Source organism: Ambystoma mexicanum, chromosome 4p (genome assembly GCF_040938575.1).
Source record: "Ambystoma mexicanum isolate Mex_15411 chromosome 4p, UKY_AmexF1_1, whole genome shotgun sequence".
Taxonomy (NCBI): Eukaryota; Metazoa; Chordata; class Amphibia; order Caudata; family Ambystomatidae; genus Ambystoma; species Ambystoma mexicanum.
The window spans coordinates 848,354,258-848,366,806 of NC_090927.1; the positions used below are offsets into that span (position 1 = coordinate 848,354,258).

General features: G+C 51.6%; 1 protein-coding gene across 1 annotated transcript in view; it reads left to right on the plus strand.

Moving 5' to 3' along the window:
* MMS22L (MMS22 like, DNA repair protein) overlaps positions 1–12,549 on the plus strand; it is a 1,233,593-nt gene that overhangs the window by 431,552 nt on the left and 789,492 nt on the right. The window contains exon 13 of the mRNA XM_069606412.1: positions 5,983–6,492. Within this exon, the coding sequence (XP_069462513.1) occupies positions 5,983–6,492 (510 nt within the window). The remainder of the gene's footprint in view (positions 1–5,982; positions 6,493–12,549) is intronic.

Genomic DNA, 12,549 nt, shown 5'->3' on the forward strand with positions numbered 1-12,549 from the left:
GTCCCACTTGATGCCAACTCGGCGGCTCCAGTACATCGGAGCAGTGCTCAACACGTCCCTGGGGCAGTGTTTTCCTCCCCAGGTGAGGGCTCACCACATTCAGCAGATGGTGCACAAGTTTCAACATGCCCAGAGTTTCCCGGCGTTCGAGTTCTTGAGGTTACTCTGCCTCATGTCATCCTGCATTCTTCTGGTTGCGGAGGCCAGGTTGCGGATGAGATCTCTGCAATGGGCTCTCAAGATGCAGTGGTCACAGTGCTCCGGCAGGATGTCAGACCCTGTTCAGGTGCTGCCCTCGGTCACCCAGGACCTTCTGTGGTGGGCCGTCGAAGGCAATCTGATGCGAGGGACTCAATTTTGGCTACCCTGGCCGGAGGTGACGATCATGACGGACGCATCCCTCACGGGATGGGGAGCTCATGCCAATGAGTTGACAGTCAGCGGTCGTTGGTCTCAGTGGGAGTCCAGACTTCATAATCTGTTCGAGCTGAGGGCCGTCAGGCTTGCCCTGAAGGCTTTTCTGCTGACTGTGCGAGGGAAGAGTGTCCTTATTCTGACGGACAACACAGTGGCCATGCACTACCTCAACAAAAAGGGGTGGGGGGGCAGGGCCACTTCCTCTGTGCAGGGAGGCGATGCACATCTGGTTCATCCAGCAGGAAGTTATGATCTCGGCAGTTCATCTGGCCGGAGACGAAAACGAGACCGCGGACGCTCTGATCAGGCAGAGTGCGATCTCTCACGAGTGGGAGCTGGCTCAGGAGATTCTCCGGGGGATTTTTGCCCTTTGGGGGACCCCACAAGTGGATCTCTTCGCCTCCAGTGTCAACTGGAAGTGCGAAAGGTTCTGCTCGTGGGAATTTCCTCCAAGAGGAGCCTTAGGAGATGCGTTCTTGGTGGAGTGGTCCTTCCCACTGCTGTACGCGTTTCCTCCAGTCCCTGTCATCCCGCAAGTGCTGCGGAGGTTACGGAGGTTCGGTTCCCAGATGATCCTCATTGCTCTGGCATGGGCCCGGAGAACATGGTACCTGGGCCTTCTCGACTTGTCCATCTGCCCTCCATGCCGTCTTCCCTACAGAGATGATCTGCTCTCACGGGAGGGGGGGGGGCAGGTTCTCCATCCAGAGGTCAGATCCCTTAACCTTCACGCTTGGCTTCTGAAAGGCTGAGGTATAAGGATTGGGACCTCCCTGAAGACGTGATGGAGGTGTTGCTTTCGCCTAGACGGCCTGCAAAAACGTCTCTTTACCGTTGGGTTGGAGAAAGTTCTGCGATGGTGCAGGGTTAAGAATGTGGATCCTTTTTCATGTGACATTCCTGTGGTTCTGTCTTTTTTCCTTTCTTTAGCCCACAGGGGCCTGCAAGTGGGTACAATTAAAGGTTACCTGGCGGCACTGTCCTTATTTAAGCGCTCGTCTGAAGAGTGTTCCTATTTTAAAATTCCTTTAATTTCTCAGTTTCTGAAAGGGCTCACTAATGTGTTCCCACCATCACCTTTCCAGGTGCCCGGTTGGGATTTGAACCTTGTTCTAAAATTCCTAATGGGTGCTCCATTTGACCCTTTACATTCTTGCCCTTTGAGACTGTTATCCCTTAAAACTGTGTTTTTAGTTGCGGTCACTTCCGCTCGCAGTGTGAGTGAGTTGCAGGCACTTTCTATTAAGCCACCTTTCACGGTGTTACATAAGGATAGGGTTGTCCTTGGAGTTCGTCCTTCCTTTCTTCCGAAAGTTGTCTCGGAATTTCATTTAAGCCAGAAGGTCATTCTTCCGGCATTTTATCCTCCTCTGCATCCTGGTAAGAAAGAGGAGAGGCTCCATAGGTTGGATCCTAGGAGAGCTTTAAGTTTCTACATTTCACGCATGTCCCGGATCAGAGTGGATGAAAAGCTCTTTATAGGTTACGCTGGAAGGCGTTTGGGACAAGCTGTTACTAAGCAGACTTGGTCTAGATGGATTATCTTGGCAATTTCGGAATGTTACCCCTTGGTGGGTAAGAACGCTCCGTTAGGCCTACGGGCCCATTCTACTAGGGGTATGGCTGCCTCTACTGCCCTGCAGAGGGGTGTTCCTATTCGTAACATCTGTGAAGCAGCCACTTGGGCTTCGGTCCATACTTTTGTACGACACTACTCCCTAGACTCTATCCATGGGCAGGATCTGGCCTTTGGCAAGGCGGTCCTTTACTCTGTAATTTGATTGGGCATTCTAAATTTCTATTGTCTAAATTCTTTTCCCTCCTCCAGACGTTGGTACTGCTTTGGGAGTCTGTCATAGATATGGAGTACATCGGAGGACCCAAACCTCTCGAAGAACAAGTTACTCTTACCTGGTAACGTTCTTTAGATGGGATGGTCCGACGACTTATTCCATATCGCTCCCTCCCTACCTGCCCCGCTACAGAATTTCTTATGCGACTGCAGCTTACGTTTCCGCAAGGCTTTCTGTAATCATTCTGGCAGACGATTGGTGCCACACGTTCTGAGGAAAAAACTACAACAGGCTACGGGCGTCCTACTTATAACATCCGGTGATGTTGGCTCGGCGGAGGCCCTCGGACAACGTATCGACGTCATCGACGCAGAACGCAGACGCCGAAAGATTTTCAAAAGCAGCACAGCTGTGGTGATTACCTGTCATAGTTATGGAATACGTTGTCGGACCATCCCATCGAAAGAACGTTACCAGGTAAGAGAGTAACTTGTTCTTCTACGTGCACAAGGTTGTTCTACCATTATGTATGGGTGACGTACTCCTGTATCTCATGAATCTGGATGTACATATTCCTGTTCTTGCTGATAGTCATTATTTGGGGCATATTGGGGCCTTGGTGTGAATTGAATCAAGTCTGAACTAGAGTATGTACTTGACCCCAAGTACATATTGGATGACCACATGCCTGGCACATAGGCAGCTTGTGCCATCAAATAATTTAGATTTGCCCATATGTCATCACATCCCAGGTTTGTTTCAAAACAATTTTGCAGCAACCTTGAAAATAGTTTAAGCCAAGTTAAGGCATTGGTCTTCATGTCTCGCATCCATGATGGGCTGCATTTCTTTCTTAAAAATAAGGTTTCTCTTAAAGCTGCTTCACTTATTTGCCAATGCGTCTATCATGTTGCCCCAGTATCCTGTACTACCCTATGATTGATTTACCTCACGTTCATTTGTGGTTGAAAATGCTCTTGTGATAGCTGACGTAGCTTGATGTTGCCCTGCAAGCTACGGGGCCAAGCAATCCCAAACCCTACTGCTTGGTAGCCTAAGCCCCTTTTGCCAAATACTGGTATTATATATAGGTTTCTAAAGCGCCAAAATCCTGCAGGTATCGCAACGCATATTGAGAATCAAGACAAAACATAAAACACTGGACAAGCTGGTTAAACTGAACAGCTACTGCATACAAATCTGGGGGGAGCAATTCATTCATCGTAGATTTTAGATGGTGTTCACGTGGGTCATCTCCCATTTAGCAGAGGTGAGATTAATATGGTAGATGGAATAACCTGGCTGATCGGAAGGCTGTTGCTTTTTTGCATCCTTTTCCTGATTAGGAACACACTAGCTCTTTATTGAACTTCTGAAATGGCCTTTGTTATGCCCATTTTTATAAACCCCTATAATAAGGTTATGTATATATGTGGTACTTGTTAATGGGTAATGTTTACTTATTCTGGCCTCACTGGGAGACAATGTTACTCCCTTGTGTGCACCGAAATAGGATCTCATCTGGGGATCATTTTGTAGACTCCACATCCTTTTCCAGCGCTGCCCAAAAGGGTATTACAAAAGTCCAGCTTTGGTAGAATCAAGGCTCTAAACAGTGTCACACAGTTTGTGGGGAATACATAAGGTTTCACTAAGCGTAGTAATCTCAGGTAGTATTGGGAATTATTTACTACACTGGAAGCATGGGCTTCAGTGCTTAGTAAATGGTTCCTTCATCCCAGTTAATAAGTTTACATCTAAAGGTTACTGTAATGCATTGGTAATTCTTCTTTACTCCAGGTAACTGGTTTCCACACATCGGTTTCTGCAGACAATAGTAGGGTCATACAATACATAGAACCCTGTACTGGAGCACCAAGTGGCTATGCCTGAGGGCAGCTCAGTTCTCTACCAAAAGCGCATGGCAAGTAGATTTGGAAATTGACATAGCGGAGGAACAATGGTGGTTACCATCGGCTAACAAGGCGTAGCCTTTGAATAAGTTGCACAAGTTGTTTAATTTTAAATGTGTTCCTAGAATTTGGTGCACCCCTATTGCCCTCCTGATGATATACCCTTGAACATTGAATGAGTGCACAAGGCATTGGACTCCAGATTCAGAATTTCTCTGTTCGGCAAGGTTGGCTACAGGAGGTCTGGGCTATGGTCATTGAACCAGTCATTGAGATTACTGCCTTTAAGAGTTCTGGGATTTCCAATGGCATGCCTCCTATGTCTGCTCTGCTATCCCAAGTGTAATCAGAAGTTTGCTGTTCTTTCCATTCTACCTGCTAAAATAATTTTTTGCATTGGTGGTCCACATCAACCTCCAAACAGGACAGGTTGAAGGATCTGCCATTTTGCAATGATTTTGCAATGATTTTATAGAGGCATTTTATTACAAGGAAGCCGAAATGCTTTGGGTATGATTTTAGACTTTGTTTTCTAAATTGAGGTCGCCTGGTATCCTGTGCTTTTACTAACCAAAAGGAAGGTGCACTTGGACACTTTAATATATCTAGCTGCAATACTTGTGAAGCTGTTTTAACACTGTTCTTGGCTAGTGTTACTGATTGTGATGCCATGCTGATTGTTGATGGCTGTTTTTAATTGGTAGATTGATGGCTGGAAGTGTCTGAATTAATCATGACCTCAGGAAAACCAATCTAGACTATTTTTTCACCCTTCTGTGCCATTACAGAAGGGGGAAAATACATATGCAAATCAAATGCAAGGTGCCGCTTGGGTCTGTAGGTAGAATTGTGACACATGTCTGGGCAGACCCATCCCACTCGGGATGGCATTATCAAAACTGAAGGTTTAAGGCAAGAAGGTTTTGCATGATTTGTAACCTCTGGCATTTCTATGGGCAACCCCCCTATGCTATTCCTTTTCACCCTTCTGTACCAATGCACACTTTTGGGATGGGACTAAGTCCGATATACAAATGCTCTTGTCTCCCCCCTTCTGTAATAGCCAGTATGGTCTGGAGAGTTGCCCAGAGCTTTCATTGGTTTTTGATTAATTCAAACAATTTCTGCCCATCACTAGTGTTGCTCTGGCCCTATTTTAATAACCTGGGCGAAGAGAATCCACTCTAAAGCTTAGCTAGAATAGACAATGATGTCTCAAATTAACTGTCTTCAGAATTTCCACCCCAATCAATTTAGGAAAGGAACAGTAACTGCATATTCCGACTTCGTGGAACATCAAACCTTGCTTCAACCTACACAAGCTGAGAAGTGTTTAGACATTTTTTCAGTCTTAGATTGTGCAGCTGGTAGAATAGTAAACTTAGTCCAGGCGTACTTTAAAAAATGAAATGGGTCCCATCCTCATTTTCACCATAGAGGGTTTCACACACTTTATGTACTCTCGGTGACTGATATGAAGGTAAAATTATTTCCTTGGGACATCAAGCAAGCCTCAAAAGAGAAGGGTGAAATTGTCCTAGATGCAATTGCTAAAGAAAGCCAGGGAAATTATCAATTGGGCATTATGGACTGCAGAGAGAAAGACTTTCAGAGTGGCATGTGCAAAAGTATGCCGAAAAAGGCTGTACAAGTGGGAAAGAACAGCATGCTGCAATGAGACTTTGCATGTAGGGGGGAAAGGGTGTATTTTGAGAAACCAGACAAGGAAAATTAAATGCATTCTGTGAAAGTTCCAAACAAGAGCATGAGTTTATTGAACACTTTTCAGTAAATTTTCTATCCTGACAAAATCATCTTTTAACAAGACGTTCTTACATATCTACCTTCTCTTTCCGCAGAATATATTCCAAATTCCATCAGAGGAGAATGCAAGAGCTGACTGAGGTTGGACTACAGAACTTTTTTAGTCTCTTCCTTGTTCTTGCAGCTGTTGCTGATATAGAAGATGTAGCCAGTCGAGTGTTAGACCTGTTGGCTTTCCTTGCCCCGGTAACTAGCAGCACTGCCCAGAGAGCTCTCGTCTGGCGTGGGCAATTCGCCTTCCTTTTGACCTACGTGGAAAAGAAATTGGATATCAGCGTTTTAGCTGAGAAACTCTCGATTAGTTTCCGTGAAACAGCAAAGAAGTTTTTGGTGACTAAAAATGACTACACACAGAAGCAGACACTGTGGACTTTGCTTTCTACATACATTGAGGGGGTCCAGGAAGTGTTTGAGACAAGCTGCCATTTGCAACTCTCTGAGGAAAAGCTGCTCAACGATGGCTTTAGCATGCTGTTACCTGCATGTGGTGGAACAGAGCTTGGGACAGTCCTTTATTTCCTGCAGGTTGCGGTTGCCAGAATACGGTAAGAATCTTTGTGTGCTACTGTGTATTCATCATTTTGAAAATAGGCATGTGTTGTGCATCGCAATTCGCTTCCATGAAAACTAAATGCCTTAATTTGAATAATGAGAGCCCTCGCAGGCATCTTGTGAACCTCTCTCCATTTGTGGTTTCTTTTGCCTTCATGTTAATCGCAAATACTCTCCCATCTCTCAGTTCACTTCACTGCTTTGAACATGTTAAAAAAAAAAAAAAAAAATACATGTAACATCAATGCTTGGAACCTCTTTGCTCCCTGTCATTTTCTTCTTTGTTGTCTTCCATTTGGAACCACCAGTTACGTTTAGTATATTGTAAGATTTGGAAAGGCTACGGTTCTTCTCAAGTGTTTTTTTAATATGTTTCACCAAAGAAAAAGGAGAGGCTTCCTTTCAGACAAAGAAAAACTAAATACAGCCGTGCCGAATTCTCCTCTTCCCTCTGACATCCTCTCCAGTTTTGTATGTAGAAGATAAGTTCATCCAATTGATTGATTGCTATATGCCCCGAACACGATCCATAGTTCCGCTCCGTAGCACAATTAGAAAAGTAATCCAATGGGTCTTGGTTTCCATTGTGATTGTGGTCTTTACCTGTGATGGATTTCAGTTTCCACGGATACTCGAGTTTGGGAGTAGCATCTCCCGGTTGATGTGAGTAGAGCTCTCTCAGTCCAACGAGCATTGAGTTGGACTGAGATGGCTCGAAGTTTGATGCTGTTTTTATCTTGCTTAATCCTTTAAGATTCACGGGCCAGCGACACAATATCCACTTGATGGCATTGTTGGGCCCTAATACGTCCATTGTGTAGCCTATATTCTCCAGCATGGGGTCTGGCATGGATTCACATGCTCATGAATATTCCCCGTCGTCAGGCTGGGAATCCTCGGTAAAGAAAAAACCAGTATCAGTTTCGTTTCTGATCTGTCTTTCGTAATAATAACCAATCACTGGTCTCTGCGTCATACTGACCACAGCCAATGACTGCCCTCTACCTAAGCACCGCCTCTGGCAGCCATCTTCAGATTTTTACCGCACGTTCATGTGTTGGGATCCTCGTGCTATTGCTCTCGAGCGTTAGTGCTATTTTTCGCGCTTTTTTCACAAAAAACTTCGATTCTTTCGGTCAAAAGAGCCTCAAGCTCCACCGATCCTACATCCGATCAACGGGGACCCGTGTCGGATTCATCTGTGCCCCTCAAGGGTGAAGATTTCGTCGAGCTACACTTCGGAGGAATCCAGAAGCTTCTCAGGCCCGGTCTCGGAGATGGCCCAGGAGAAGGGAAGCTCGACGCCCGGAAAGCTGTTCAGGGTCTGCCCTGGATGCCAGCTGCAGAACGTCTTCAAGGAGGACGAACACTCTTTCTGCCTTTACTGCCTTCATGAGGACAAGACGCACGTGGAGAAGGACTGTGCGTTTTGCGGCAACATGTCGGAACGGACCATGAAGGACCGCCATCAACGTCTCGCCAACTGGCTGGAGGGTAAGAGCCCGTCTGGCGAGAAGAAGAAGAAATCCGAGCGGTCTTCTAAGACCTTTGAGGGCGCCCCGGCGACGGGGGCCCAACATAAGGCCAAGCACCGCGAGTCCGCTGGCACCGGGAGCGCCGAACGGTCGGGCTCTACGGGCGCCAGGCAGGGCGCACCCTCCCCGGCACCATCAACCACGAGCCAACGCTCTGGGTCGGGTAAGAGGAAGGCCGAGCACCCGGCGAAGCTCCTGGAGAGGCCCCGGTCGAGCTCTAAGGCAGAGGAGGAGCGTGGCAGTGCCCCCTCCCTCAAGGATAAGGCGGTGAGCGCACCTAAGGTGGTGAAGGCCTTGATCCATCCGACCAAGCCCTCTATCGATACGGTCGCGGCGGCCCTGGCTCAGCCTGTGGTGGCTGCACCAGTGGTGGCGACCTCAGGGCTCAGAATCTCCCTGCCTCCTCGGAGGGAGTCTTCCTTTGTGCCCATCGATAGGACCCCCGTGAAACCCTCCGTGGGGAAGAAGAAGGGGGGGCAGGGCGTCGTCGGAGATTCGGCCTCAACCTCAGAAGAGGAGCTGATCGAGGTCTTAAGCCACGGCCTAGGCGTGGAAGAAGGCCAGCCCGTCGGAATGGACCCCGACGCAGGTGACGACGACGACATCGTCGAGGATACCGACGGGGCCCCTGCTCGCCCGTCGGATTCCCCTCTGCCAGCGCCGCAAGACAACTCGGCGGCCATTTTGTTGGCCATACAGTCCTTATGCTCCGAGATAAGGACGAGGCTACCGTTACCGACGGAGGAACCTCTCCCGTCGGGGGATCCAGAACCGGGACCTTCTGGTGTTCCCCCTACCAAGAAAAGAAGGATCCATCCACCACCTCCTTTTCAACCGTCGCGCCCCTTCCAGCCCTCCTCCCCGTCCACCCGAGGGGATGATACGGGGACTGACACGGCAGCGACGGGTACGGACGACGAGGCATACGACGAGGATTTTCCGTCGTCGCCTCCCACCAGGGCTTCTCCGCCCGACGAGATCGGATCTTTCCACTCCATGATCTCCAGGGCTTCCGAGCTTTTCCAACTCTGCCCTGAGGAGAAGAAAAAGGAAGGCTTCCTTTATCAGCGGCGCGAGGCCAAGAGGAAGACGGTCCTCGCAGTGCCTCTGTTGGACGACATTTGGGATGAGGGCCTTTCCCTCCTCAAGAACCCTTCCACGACGCCAGCTAGAAGAGACCGGTACGAGAAAAAGTACCGGGTCCCGGACACGGCCCCCCTATGCCTCCGGGCGCAGCCTACCCCGGACTCCGTCGTCTCCGCGGCAGCCAGGAAGAAAGCGGGGGGGGGTGCGGCCTCCACATCGACTTCCCCGCCGGACGGCGAGGGAAAGAAATTGGATGCTATGGGACGTAGAGTCATCTCGTCGGCAGCGACGACGATTAAAGCGGCCAACGCCTTGGCTATCGTGGCCCGCTACGACAGGGAGCTCTGGTACAAGATAGCTCCCCTGCTGGATTTTCTGCCGGACGATAAGAGGGCGGAGGTCCTTGAGATCCTGCAGGAAGGTGAGGTGGCCTCGGACCACGCCATCACCGTGGCGACGGACATCGCCGACACCGGGTTCCGCCAGCTGGGCAACGGCGTTTGCCTTCGACGTCGTGGATGGCTCAAAGCTACGGACTTCCGGCAGGACGTCCAGACCAGAGTCCTGGACATGCCCTTCGACGGGAACAACCTGTTTGGGAAGACAGTGGACGATTCCCTTCAGGCCATCAAGGCGGATACTGAGACGGCCCGGGCCCTTGGAGTCCTGCAACGACGGACGCCCTTTCGGAGCGGCGGAGGCAAGGGCACCTCCAAAGGTTCCGGCGGCGGTTTCGCTTCCTACCGTCAAGCGGCCCGCTCGTCGTCGCAAGAGGCCTACAGAGGACGAGGCAAGTCTAGCGGACCCCGCCGTCGTCGCCAAGGAGGTCAAGGCGGCAAGGCCGCGTCCAAGCAGGATTGAACCGGCCGTGGGGTCGGGCCCCCACCGAAGCACCCCGGTGGGAGGCCGGCTGGCGGGCTTCGTCAGCGTGTGGGAGTCCATCTCCACCGACCGTTGGGTGCTGGACGCCCTGGCCCGGGGCCACGCGCTCGAGTTTCAAAGAAGGTGCCCGCGCGTCCCCCCCCGTGGCCAGGAAAGAACTTCACGTCCCTCAACTTCTCCTGGAGGTAAAGGCGATGCTCAGAAAGGGCGCCATCGAACTCGTCCCAAAGAGGCTTCGGGGCTCCGGAGTCTACTCGAGATACTTCCTCGTGAAGAAGAAGACGGGAGGATGGCGCCCCATCCTAGACCTGCGACGTCTGAACAAGTTCATCAAGGCGCAGAAGTTCCGGATGGTCACCCTCCAGCACGTCCTGGGTCAGCTGGAGGAAGGAGACTTCCTATCGTCGTTGGATTTGGAGGATGCCTACTTCCACATTCCCAGGCTAAAGGGGCACCGCAAATTCCTCAGATTCGTGGTCCAAGGGCGTCATTACCAGTTCAAAGCCCTTCCCTTCGGACTACGGTCGGCACCCAGGGTATTCACCAAGTGCCTCGCACCGGTGGCGGCGCAGCTGCGCCGCGAGGGGATTCACGTCTACCCCTACCTGGACGACTGGCTCATCCGCGCCAAGACGAGGGAGCTCGCCGTGGTCCACACGGCAAGGACCGTCCAACTCCTCACGGACCTGGGATTCTCCGTGAACTACGCCAAATCCTACCTGGTGCCCGCGCAAGTCGCACTGTTTCTGGGAGCCAGGCTCGACACAGTGTCCCTTCTGGCCTCCCCGTCGGAGGAGAGGACCAGGACCATCTTGGGCAAGGTGCAACGGATGTTGGTGGCCGACGCGGCCAAAGTGAGGTCCATCAAGTCCCTCCTCGGGATGATGTCTTCCTGCATCTACCTCATTCCCATGTGCAGGCTCCGGATGCGCCCGTTGCAAGAATTCCTGGATGCGCGCTGGATCCAGACGACGGGCAGCTTCGAGGAAAGGATCAAGCTTGACGAGAGTTTCCGACGAGCGATACGGTGGTGGGGCACCCGCGCGCATCTGACGGCGGGCATGGACTTCCAGACCCCAGCCCACCAGGAGACTGTGACCACGGATGCCTCCCTGGAAGGGTGGGGAGCGCACACCGAAAATCTGCACGCAAGGGGACTCTGGCTCCCGACGGAGAAGTCCCTGCATATAAACGTCCTGGAGCTCCGTGCAGTGTTTTGGGCCCTCAGGTCCTTCCTTCCGTCCCTCAAGGGCAAGGTGGTGAGGATCTTCACCGACAACACCACCACCATGTTTTACATCAGGAAACAGGGCGGAACCAGGTCCCCAGCGCTGTCCAAGGAGGCGCAGGACCTGTGGCATTGGGCCGTTGCCCAAGGAATTTTTCTGCTGCCGTTTCATCTGGCAGGGATAAAAAACACCATCGCCGACTCACTCAGCAGGGAGCTGCGCTCGTGCCACGAGTGGGAACTACGGCAGGATCTGGTGGGACGCCTCTTCCGACGGTGGGGCACACCCCAGATCGACCTGTTCGCGACGGCGAGGAACACCAAGTGCCGGAGGTTCGCCAGCAGGTTTCCCCAGACGAGGAGCATGGGCGATGCTTTCTCGTTCCCCTGGGAGGGCCTGTTCCTCTACGCGTTCCCTCCCTTGCCTCTGCTAATCCGGCTCGTCAACCAGCTCAAGAGGTCACGGTGCAGGATGATCCTCGTCGCACCTGCGTGGCCGAGGCAGATATGGTTCCCGGACCTTCTGGACTTGTCAGCGTCCCCGCCGATCAAGCTGCCGGCGGACGCGGATCTACTCTCCAGGGAAGGAGGCGCCATCCTCCACCACGACCCGAAGTCGCTGAACTTGCAGGCCTGGCTCCTGCAGCGCTAGAGTTTGGAGGATACGACATACCGGCCGATTGCAGAGAGGTTCTTGCAAAGGCCAGGGCGTCCTCGACTCTTAAATGCTACGGACACAAATGGAAGAGGTTCTCTGTCTGGTGCCACGCACAGAAGATTAACCCTCTACGGATTACGGCCCCCCAAGTACTGCCGTACCTGCTGACGCTGGCCAAAGCTGGTCTGGCACACGCGTCCATCAAGATTCATCTTGCTGCTATCTCCCGATACACCAGAACCACGGGGCGGACGTCCTTGTGGTCTCATCGTCTGGTGAAAGAGTTCATGAAGGGACTGTTCAGATCGTTCCCGCCGGTGAAGGCTCCGGCCCCGGCGTGGGAGCTCAACGTGGTGCTGACCAAGCTCATGGGACCTCCGCTCGAGCCTCTGCACTCGGCCCCGTTGAAGTTTCTATCGTGGAAAACAGCTTTTCTTGTGGCCATCACCTCCGCACGACGAGTGGGAGAGATCCAGGCCCTTTCCTGCAAGGCCCCGTACTTGACTTTCCATGACACGAGGGTAGTGCTCAGGACGCACCCCTCCTTCATGCCCAAGGTACCGTCGGACTTCCATCTCAACGAACCCTTGGTGTTACCTGTGTTCTTCCCGTCGCCTTCGTCGCCGGCTGAGAGGACTTTGCACTCGCTGGATGTAGCTAG